At 38.9% G+C, this 12,136-nt stretch overlaps 1 protein-coding gene across 7 annotated transcripts in view; it reads right to left on the bottom strand.

The window, feature by feature from the left end:
* The window catches only part of PCCA (propionyl-CoA carboxylase subunit alpha), a 414,132-nt gene that overhangs the window by 141,992 nt on the left and 260,004 nt on the right, over positions 1–12,136 (bottom strand). For 6 of the 7 annotated variants that reach the window (XM_039502573.1, XM_039502579.1, XM_039502605.1 and 3 more), the window contains one exon: positions 11,928–12,030. In XM_039502573.1, coding sequence (XP_039358507.1) covers positions 11,928–12,030 — 103 coding nt within the window. Of the gene's footprint in view, positions 1–2,671; positions 3,178–11,927; positions 12,031–12,136 lie in introns of those variants that run through there. The other variant, XM_039502619.1, reaches the window with a different exon arrangement.

Below are 12,136 nucleotides of genomic sequence, written 5' to 3'. Positions count from 1 at the left end.
GAGACTAGAATTGGGCCAAGAAAGAGGGAGCCCATCCCCTTCTCAGAAAAAGAAAGTGCAGGAAGACTGACATGCTTTTTGAGGAACATTATCCTGATTCTGATTGTGTCCGTGTGAGAATTAGCTTATGCTGCTGAAAAAGGAGCAAAGAAGAGAACACAGCCCTTCATAAACCAGAGACAGTAATAACAAAGATCCCTTTCTGGGATTATCCTTCTCTAATGTATGTACCTGAAAGTGCCTTATCAAGCAAGAGGAAGGGATTAAGACCTCTTTCCATCTGAAAAATGCTTCTTTAATTTTCAATTAAACACACACAAAATTACGCAGAGGTGATCTGACACTAAAAGAAAAAAAATTAAGTCCCAGTTCAGTCTTCTACACTCTTAATCGTATTCTTAAACAAGACTAAATTGAACATAACTGTATTGAAGTTCAGCATGTATATTGGCATATCAAATTTCAAGCCAATAGCTCTTTTTGTTAAAGTACATGAGATAAAAAGGTAATATACTCTCCGTAAGAGCTCCCCAGAGGTTAAAAGAATCAATAAATTAACTGTTCCCATATGTTTGGCTCCTTTTGGCAAAATTCAGTAACAATCCCTGCCAAACCACTTTTTTGGCAGGTAATACCATTTGGTAGTTATAGTATAACTTGGAATAAAAGAAACTGGAAAGAGCTTGGAAATTAATAGAAGAAATGGCACTTAAATCCTGGTATGGTTAGCTGAATGCCATTAAAAGAAAAAAAAATCCTTACAAAGCCAACTATATGGGTCTGCTCTATCATAAGCAATGAACTCACCAAGACAGAAAAGCTTTCTCATATCAAAACCTCAAACACTTAGGATTGGACATCAAAGCAAATGCATTTTTATAATATCATGCATATATGTGATTTTAAAAGGCAAGAGTGTGTACATTAATATTACTACTTCAAAATGTCAAAATTGCATAACAATGTAAGTGTTATTTTTTAAAGCCTGGATATATTGTTAAACTATATTTTGTGCTTCGGAACACTAGCGTGAATTAAGTTTACATCAATGGATCTACTCTGGATTTACACCCATGTAACAGATAATAAAAATCTGACCAAAGGAAAAAAAGCTTTAAGCAGTAATTTAAAAACATTGAATTATCAAAGCATGTTATATACCTCTGCTCATTTTAAGAATATTTACTATAATCTAATTTAAAAAAAAAATACCAGACAATGGGAAAAAAAACTTGTTGGCCCTACTCATCTGAGCAAGACAAGCTGGATTCGGTTCACGGGGTCATATTTAAAAGCAACCAATATGAGATCACAATGTGCATTTTGATTTATTTTACTTTTTAATTATTTAGTTAGATATTTTATATTCACTCCTTTTATTCTAATATTCCAATATCTACCAAAACTACAGATTAGTTAGTGTCATGATATTTGGAGCGAAGGGAAAATATCAAGTTTTTCATGTTGTGTTTCTCTAGTCAACTGCATTATATGCAAATTTCACAGGATGACTGGTGTAGCGAATCTTTTTCATGTCTTAGTTATGTTATTGCAGTGTTAATAATTCATATGCAATAATGCAATTAGGGGCACATACAGGTAAATGTAATTCTAATTTGTGCAGGTCCAGCGATAATAGGCATATGGAATGTTTTTCCAATGGAAAACTTTTGTTCTTATTCTCAGATGCTTATCCTGTTCAGCCATTTGGGATTTTACTAAATAATCTTCTCATTAACTGGATTCATCTTCTGACATTTTATTTTAAATAAGGCAATTTTTATGAAGACTTGACACTGAAATCAGAGACTTCATTACCCTACAGAACATATTTGCAGTTCAAAGTATTTAAGGGGGTTAAACAAAATGCAAACATTTAATGCAACATTAAGCATGTGAAATAAAAACTTGATTGCCTAAAGAAAGCATGCTATGCTGTTACCCTGGTGACAGGTTAAAAAAGGATTGTGAGCTGAATGGCTGTATGATATGAAATTAAAATGTTTCACATTGAACAATCCAAAATGAATTGGGAAAGGTTAGAGCAGGAGAGAGAGAAATCAATTCTCCAATGGCAATGGTGAATGGAAGAGAAGTATGAATAGGATTTGCCAGTGGGGTGCAACAGCTGCCAAATATCCTGCAGCCAAAGAATTACAATAATACTGATGAAGTGTGCAAGAGCTTTTGGAATCATTGCAGGGAACAGAGAAATACTCCTACAATAACAAGGCTATTCTATATCCCATCCCACTCCTGCAGCAGAATAAAAGAAAAAAGAGATGTTTAAAATTGCAATATTCCATAATAAATCTAGAAATACATTATCTATCCCTTATTCAATATTTTCTACCTAACTATAGTTTTTGTAAGCCATAAATTAAGTGTGTTACAAAATGGAAAATTAGCATACATATATGTAAAAGTATATATGCAGAACTTAAAGGACAATACTAAATGAGACATTTTGTCTTCCCACTTTTGCAGCATTTATTTTGTTGCTAATATTTAAACTGCAATAGCATCCAAAATATGCTAGGCACTACACAAACATACGGGAGGAAACAGTCCATGCCCCGAAGAGTTTACAATCTAAGGGGCTGATTATGCTAACACTTATGCTCTTGCTTATCTTTATTCATGTGAGTAGTCACAGTGAAGGGGCTTCAATGTTAATTCTATGTCTTTATATATATAATATTTTACACAAGCATGTGCATGCACAAACACACTTAATATTATAAAAACCCATAATTTTAAATGGTATTGAATTGGGTGAGAGGAAGGGATTGTTGTGCTCAGGGAGGAGAGTAGATAAAGGGAGAAGGAAACCAAAGGGAACGGAGCAGGAAGAGGAAAGTGAGAAGCACAGTAATGGAGAGGGGTAAAGGTTGAGCAGCTGAAGAGCTGCAGTAGTAGGAAAGGGTAGGATGAAGGTGGACCAGCAAACCAATGGTAATACAATACAAAACTATATTCATTCAGAGTTAAGTAACTGGTAATCTCAAAAATCTGTGAAGGCTCCTACAGCTGCTGCTATTATTCCCCCATGTGCTGTGGAGGACAACAAGAAATGACCCCAATGCCTCAGGAGGGTCCCCTGGTCTGATGGGAGGCAGGAAGGCTTTAGTTTTATCCTCTGCATCCTCAGCTGCAGTGGTGTCTGCTGCTTTAGACCTATACTGGGAGAAGATACTCAATCAGGTTCAGGTCTTTATATTATTTATTGTAGGTAATTCCAAAGATTGCATGAGTGAGTGCCCACAGTACTATTCCCCTGCCCTACAAATTTCATAACCAACCATCACCACAATAGGCTCCCAAACGTAAGAGACCAACTGGCTCTGGGAACTTATCTTCACAGAGGTAATGCTCTCCTTTCAAATAGTATGTACTCTGCATCCCCCTATTATTGACTTAGTCCCAATAAATTATTGTTACGTCTCTCAAGATATTTACTTTCCATGAAGACTATGTCATGATATCTACTTTAAGATGTTCTCTTGCAACATTTATATTTTATTTAGCTTTAGTTAGGCTTTAGTAGCTAAAAATCTATTTAATATATCTGCATCTAAGTGTGTGTATATTTTCTTTTTATCATAAGTAAGTTGAACAACAAATGCCAGATTTTAAAGATAGCTAGATAATTATATAGATGAGCTGGTTTAACTTTCTTTAGGGAAGGGCAACAAAAATGGAAAAGGTTTAGGGAAAAATAATTTATTAGGACAGGTCAAAAGTACTCAACAAGTAAAAAGTCAAAGGGAAAATATCCAAGTACATGCAAGGATATTACAAAGAGAAGTGGGGGGTGGCGGGAAGATTCTCAGTAACTTAGTAGTCCATGGGGAAAGAAGAAGAAATAAAAGACGGTTACTCACCTGTAGTAACTGTTGTTCTTCGAGATGTGTTGCTCCAATCCATTCCAGTTAGGCGCGCACACCTAACTGGAATGCATTGGAGCAATCACTCGAAGAAGAATGGAATAATCATCTGAAGCTTTAATGATTCCATAAATACATCAAGGTGTTCTGGTGGCATCATAATAAATCATTAAAGCAACGCTTGAGTTGCTGATGAGGAGATCAGGACCCAGACTGAGCCAGTGTTATTTTCAGGAGCTAAGAATGACTACATATCTCAGAAGTGGTGGAATGAAGTAAAGCCACAAGTGGGTTGTACTTACTCATCCTTACCAAATGAAAATAAAGTGTTTTATCTTTATTTCACACCAGAGGGGTATCTGTAGAGTAATCTGAACTATAAATGTTTAGCTGTATTTACAATAACTGCTCATGTTATTACTGCACCTCTATAAAAAAATAGCATATCGTTGATACTATTTACTGATGATTGAGACTGTGCCGCAAATGAGAACACAACCTCCTTGCAAGAGGCCTGCATAGATGACTCTACTAAATTTAAGTTTATTTTTAGATCACTACATTTTTTATTTTTGAATGTCATGAGCCAGATGCTGGCTCCTGCTTTGGACCCTTTGTTCTTCTCCACTGGGGCAAAGGGGCCAGAAAGCTTCTTCAAGTGGACAGCCGAGCTGAGTATTCACCCTCCCAGACCCATCAACATTCATGACTGAAAGGTGCTGCACTCCTGAACGTTAAATGGCTGCTCCAAACTACACAGAGGATAGGGAAAACCAGACACAAGGCTAGGGAGCTGCAAGCAACTCATTTGTGGCTCACCATACCCACAACTTACTGGATGTAGGTGAGGTTTTACTCCAAAATGTTTAGTTTGTTGTTGGATACAAGTCTACAATAACTCACAAAAAAGATTTATACAAATGCTTCTGTTTTCTTAGTTCATCCATTTCATTTTGAATACAGCATCATGGCCTTGGTAAGGTCATATGAGTCAGTTGTTTCAGGAATTTAATGAGAATCAATTGATTGACAGTCTTTTTGACCAACAGTACTGTATAATCAGCTGTTACTGATAGAAACAAAATGCTTTTATTTTAATATTTGAACACATTATCTTAACAACAGATACATTTCTTTGGAGACAAATATTTTTAATACAGGTATAACTATATATTACAGTTATACAAATCTACATGGAGTTATATAAAATGATTATTTTACACAATAATTTGCAATTATGCAGTGTCTTCCATCAGAGGATCTCAAAACACTTTACAAACCTTAATGAATATATCATCACAATACTCCTGGATTATAAGAAAATATTAATCTCATTGACTGATGATGAGGCAAAATGCAGTTAAGTAATTTGCCCACGGTCACACAAGAAGACCTAGACATATGATCTAGATATCCTGGTTCTAGTCTTCTGCCTCAGCCACAAGACCAAAGAAAACCTAGTTTTTTTTCCAAGCAGAATAGTAATATTTTTAATGCATTACCATTCTTTTTACATGCAGTATCAGGTAATATGGACATGTAGTCTCACTGGTTTTTTTCCAAGTCATAAATGATGAAAGGGTAAAACTCATATAAAAATTAGGAAAATATGCTTAGCAGCCAACATAAGCAACACATAGGAAGTGCTGTTGGCAATTGGGTTTAGAAGTATAAACATTACATTAGTAGACCCATGAGATAGCATGATGTAGCCACACCTGGAGACTCTCTCCTATTCCCTTCCCAAGCCACTAATGAAAACAAGACTGAAGCCAAAACGTGAAGATTCAACTATACAACATGAGTTAGGCCTCAGAGGCTCAACTACATCAAACAGGCATAAAATAAGCTGGATTCACTTTAGCCAAATATGTTTCCACTTGAAACAAGATCAAATTCTGTCAAGAAGGCCTCAAAATTTTACTAGATGCTGTAAATCTGTTCAGCAGCTGTGGGTGGCACCAGTTTCACAATAAACTGGCCTACTGAATAAACAGGGACAGTTCTATGTAAAATAAGCGAAAGCTGAACAATGAAACAATCATCAATCATTCACAGCTGCTTCCTGTAGGAAATATGTGCTCCTATTATCTGAATATCACAGTTAAATAATCACACTAGTAACTGACCCTCCTGGTACAAAGCATTTCATTAGCTAATTAGCTTGGAAAAAATCTGTTCCAGTTTCCCAAGAAAACCGTTGAAAGAATAACCAGTTTGGTTTAAAAACAAGGACAATTTAGGAAGTGTTATACTATATAAAGAAAACTATCTGCACTTCTATCACTTTTTACATATATCCAGCAGTCATTCTAATTAATTGTTGGTAAATTTATCCAAAAGGACTGGTGGCGGGGATGTGCTTAGACACTCATGCAAACAGTAGAAACCTCACCTGCGTACGCTCCGAACATGTTACAATCCCATTCATGGGAGCTGGTCATTTTGATACAGCTAAGACATTTACTATAGTGTATAGTTTGTCAAACTGTATTATTCGTACGTCACACAGATTGTTCTAACAAAGAACCCCGACTATTTGAGAATCGCTGCAACAAGCTGTGTGTTTTATCCTAATGAAAATATAACTCAACTTGCCAGCACAGTGGAATTTAGCCAGCTCCCTGTAATTAGTGTTTCACACAATCATGCAAGGGATTTGGGTTCAACTGCAGAATCTAGTTTTTCCACTCATCAAGCTGGCAGGGGCTGAGAACAAATACTTTTGGCTGTGTAGTGGAATCACCTCATGATTCCCCTCCAGCAGCAGTGATGTCTTCTGAAAGGAGTTCCATCCAGCCATCACTTACTAGAATGCAGATAACTGTATTGTAACCACCATGAGGTTGGATTGGATAAACTATAGAAAAACATGGGGAATCCTTGGAGTTGAGTCAGTTGTGTAAACGACATATACAGCTCTCGGGGGGTGGGAGCATGGAAGGGGAGGAGTATGCAGTATGCAACTCAGGTCCAGCAGAAAATGACTTCTGATTAGCAGCTGTACCTGGTTTACAGGATACAATACATGTAAAAAATACCACTTTTAAATTTTATTCCTCACACATCCATTCCTCAAAACTTCCTTTCAGTATGTACAAAAATAAACAGTCAACAGAACTGGAATTCCAAAGAGGATCACAGTGATCTGGAATAGTTTTCCAAAATTTTATGAGAAAGTGATATGTTAATTTTAAAACGTGCAGTTTAGCTGTTCTGTTTCCATCACCCAGCCTGGATCTAAAAACAAATACAGACTTCAGACATGCATTTCACCCATAATGAACTACATGCCTTGTTGAAGACCACCAAACAGATAACATTTTTGGTCTGCTGCCAATAACGAAGGTCCTTATTCTGCTCTTCTTCGTTATTTACACACATCTAACAGTTTGCAACAGTTCTCCTATACAGAGCAAGATGTGCTTTGTTTGCCCACAATGCTACTCCCTTATTATTCCCCTGGGACACAAAGTACCTCCTGAGGAGATAGAACTGACTGGACAAGACGAGGGCAGATTATGGTACACCACTTAAAAGGGATGCAGTAGTTTGTGTGCTACAGTGTCCCTTAACTCTCCCCCAGGATGGCATAACACTACACATCTCCTAAAGAAGGGCTGTGCCTAAATAGCACAAGGTAGCCCTCCCCAGTTACATTTGCTGAGAGGGGCATACCAGACACTGAGGTTATTTTTAGTTGTTTTTTTAAGCAGTATGACCAAGTCTTGCATATTTCCTTTCCATTATTTTTTAATCAAAATAACAAACGAGTTAAAATGATACAGGTATATTTTACAATAGACTTGAACGAAAAGTAATAAAGCTGTTAGAATGAAATTCTAATGCATATTACAGTGGGTACTGGGAAGAAAGAGTGGGGCTAAAAGTACATAAAAAAGTCAAGCTAAGGGCTTAAACCTTTAGTTTGCTAAGGGTGAAACCAGAGATTTGCTTAATCTGTAAAAAAAAAAAAAAGGAAAAATGCACAAGCACTATGAAGAATATACAATATATATTTATCTGCACAGATTTTTCCTTTAAAAGGCTTCATCTTTCAAAAATAATTGGTAATTTTATTTCTATTTCTTCTGTGAGTAAGTATCAGCAAACCCTTTTACTTCATTTTGTTCTTACTTGGTCTCAGCAGGCAGTGCTACTACAGTAGAATCTCAGAGTTACGGACACCTTGGGAATGGAGGTTGTCCATAACTCTGAAATGTTTATAACTCTGAACAAAGCACAGTTTGGGGTCCAGATCCAGCAGCTGACACTCCAGACCAGGCTTCAGCAGCAGCTGAGCTCCCTACACAGCCTCATCATGAATTTGCAAGCTTGTACCGCTCCTGGCAGGGGTGTGTGTAAAAACGGTGCGCCCCCTCCTGGCCCCGGGGAGGGGGGGTGAAAGCGGTGCAGACCCCTGCACTGCGCCTGCTCTGCTGGCTGGCTCTGGCTGCCTTGGGCTGGTAGTCCTGGCATCTTGCTGTAAATGGCCGCTCCGCACATGAAGGTTGGGGGGGACAGGCAGCCCCCAATGTTCCTACCTTTAAGATGCAATACAGGCACAGCATAGTATTTGCTTTTTTTCCCCCTCTCTGCTTCTGCCTGATTGATTACTTCCGGTTTCACTTCCTGTCTGGTTGACCAGTCAGTTCATAACCCTGGCGTTTATATCTTTGAGGTTCTACTTTATTGTTACAAAGTTAATAAGCCTCAAAATGTATGTGGACATTGACTGTGAAGCTGTTCACCAATAAGTAAATACTGGCCTCCGAACCACTATTTTGTGAAAACTGAAGGGGGAAGCTACAAGAAATTCATTCGGACTCTGTTCACTGGGCATAGTCAGACAGGATCAACTGTCGGACACTAAGCTGAAAGTCCAGAAAATCCACAATACCACCTCACCGACAGCAAAGAAGCTAATCCTTACCTCATAATGACAATACATCTCCACCTTTCAAGCTGTGGTTATAAACTCTGCCTTCTTAAACTAATGCATCAAGTCAGTGGTACATGGGGTCCACACGCAATAACATTCAACATTAGCTGACAAGGCTCAAGTAGGTCTCTAGGACTTGTTTCCTCATGCTGAGGAGATATGAAAGGGGGAGTTTGGTGCAGCAAAACTCTAAGGAACTCTGGGTGTGCTCTTGTTGGCTTGCCACTACACAAGACCATTGACAGAATACCAGGCTAGCTTGCTCCCGTAACATTTGGTTTACAAATTTGACTTTCGGGTAGAAATTGTTTGAACTTGTTTTTTCTTTTAAACCGTGGTTTAAAACTAACATTCACAGAACATATTTTCTTTAGGAATAAAATGTTAAAGATTTTGTAACCCTTGAACTTTTCTTTTTCCCTTGCCTGCATGGGAAAAAGAAAATTGCGAAATTTCTCACCTGACAATTTTCTATGAACAGCTTCTCCCCTCACAGACTCATAGACTTTAAGGTCAGAAGGGACGATTATGATCATCTAGTCTGACCTCCTGCACAATGCAGGCTATACAATCTCCCCCATCCACTTCTATAACAAACCCCTAACCTATATCTGAGTTACTGAAGTCCTCAAATTGTGGTTTGAAGACCTCAAGCTGCAGATAATCCTCCAGCAAGTGACCCGTGCCCCATGCTGCAGAGGAAGGCGAAAAACCTCCAGGGCCTCTGCCAATCTGCCCTGGAGGAAAATTCCTTCCTGACCCCAAATATGGCGATCAGTTAAACCCTGAGCATGTGGGCAAGACTCATCAGCCAGCACCCAGGAAAGAATTCTCTGTAGTAACTCAGATCTCATCCCATCTAACAACTCAGATCCCATCCCATCTAACAACTCAGATCCTCATTCATTACTCATGAGCTACCTAATGTCCCCCACCTGTAGAATTTGGAGGCAAGTCCAATGCTGTTGCTGGAGGCTCCAGGACTAAGCTCCGCCCTTCAGCTCAAGCCAGCAGAAAAGATTTCTATAGCTGCATAAACGCTCCAGCAACCTATTACTAGCATTAAGACAACTTGAAATAAAGTATTAAATTAAACTTAAGACACTATCATTATGTCTACACATCCCGTGGAAGTGAGCCTCTCAGCCTGGTTAACAGACTTGGGCTAGCGGAGTTTATGCAGTGCTCTAAAAATAGTGGTGTAGGCAGCCCTTTGAAGTTGCAGCTCAAGCGCCAACCCAGGCCACACTTCAAAGGGCTCTCTACATGGCTATTTTTAGAGCACTAGCATGACCCCACTAGCCAAAGTCTGTTTGCCAGGCAGGGAGCTCACTTCTGCGGCCTGTGTAGATGTAGTCTCAGTCTCCCTTTACAGAAAATTTTCATCTTAAATTCTGGTACTTTACCAGACTTCCAGAGTGGGTTGAATTTGGTGAGAAGCTACTAAAGGAAATTATCAAGTAAGAAATTTCTCATTACTTTTGCAAATATTCCTCAGATGAGGCTCACACATTTCCCTTAGTGTCTCTGGTGACTGCTGTGAACAGCTTCCCAGATGCCTAGCATGCCAACTGGTGCAGCACCCTCGAGGCCCTAAGGCTTTGGCATTTTGGACAGAATGAGATGAACAGGGTACAATCAGCATATGTACTCCATATTCTTGAGCTATATCTTTAGAGCTCCAGGAATGCCCATTTATGCCACAACCTTCCAAAGATTAGAACAAAATGATGAGAGAACTACTTCCCAGAAACTGTGGAAAGAGGAACTTACCTCGACCAGAAAGGTTTCTGGAGCTATAAAAATAACCTTTTCCACATGACAAAGACAGTGTGTCTCTTGTATGGATATGGAAACTAATTTCCAAACTTGCCTTTCAGAGGTAATGGTGACTAGAATGACTAGTCACAGGCTTCTCTAATTTGTCCTTGTGAATAAACTGGGCACCCAACACTCAAATGGAGTATTCAATGTGCCTAGCAACAAAATACTGCTATAGCTGGTACCCACATTTCTACAGTGCTTGGTTGCAGGACTCCAGTAAACCTCCTGGAGAAACTCCAGTGTAGCTGAGTTCACCAAAATGTTGGGATTATAATATTTGCACCAAAATGGCATCTAGAGGTCAGGGTCCCAGTGTGCTGGGCATTGCATAAACAAAGAGGCTACCCTTGCCCCAAAGAGCTTTCTGTTTTCCCTCACACCAAAAAATTTAAATTTGACCAGATAAATGAATGAAATATCCTGGCCGAGTTCTATCTGGACACCAAACTGTACCAGAGCCAGATGAAAATGGGCGTGAGTGCTCTATCCCAGAGCCAGAAAGCCTCTCACAGTGGATAAGCCAGAGAAATAAGCCACATCTCCAGCACAGATCGCTATGTGGAGAGTGGAGACGACCCACCTTGGGGAAGGAAACTGATGATGGCAGTGCCACGGTTGGCCAGCAAGGGACACTACATGGGGCTGCCATGCCACAACACACCTACAAAATTCATGGCCAATTAATAATGCTAAAAGTGGGCTACCAACTGCTGCTACCCAAAAGAATGGGGGAAAACACAATTCCTATTGCATCGCTGTACTCAAGAGTACACTTACAAAGTAAAGCCCTCATTCTGCAAACATTTACACACCAGAAAGTGTTTGCGGGATTGGACCCTGAACCATCATGTCTCTTCATTAAGGTACTGAATTACTCATGAATCCACAATATTTTCTGAAGATTTATTATGCAACTGAATAATACGATCCCAAAATGCTGAGATCACTTCAAACAGGCACATGGGAAATTTGTGATGCTCAATTTGTGGTTAGTTACTAATGTAGCATTTTGCATTAATGAAACTCCTGATGTGCATTAATTACTATTCTGCCTCGTAACAGTTTTTTGTGCCTGTTTGTTAATATGGGAGACAAAATAACCATGTTTGACTTATTGGGGGGTGGGAAGGGGGGCAGAATGTAAGCTAAAGCTCATCTGGATTTAGAAAAAACAGACTATATTAAGGAACCATGCACCAGTGTTCCTCCTGAGTATGGAAAGGTGCCATTAAGAAAAGCATTGAGCACATTTTAGTTCCTAGAAATGAACTTACCTTGGAGACCCTAGAAATTGCTGTGATCTCAGTTGTTCAGCCATATACAAAGAAGTTGCTATTGCCAGTAGTTCCCTCTTCTCGAGATCTGTCAATTTGTGTCCTAGTTTTCAAAAACAATTTTTTAAAATTGTTATATACCATGAGCCAATTTAGCGCTTCTAGCCCCACAAAATAATAATCAGTAAAAACACTATTTAAGTCCTGTA

This window comes from Mauremys reevesii, linkage group 1 (assembly GCF_016161935.1).
Source record: "Mauremys reevesii isolate NIE-2019 linkage group 1, ASM1616193v1, whole genome shotgun sequence".
NCBI classification, from domain to species: domain Eukaryota; kingdom Metazoa; phylum Chordata; order Testudines; family Geoemydidae; genus Mauremys; species Mauremys reevesii.
This window is presented reverse-complemented; position numbering and strand designations above follow the sequence as displayed.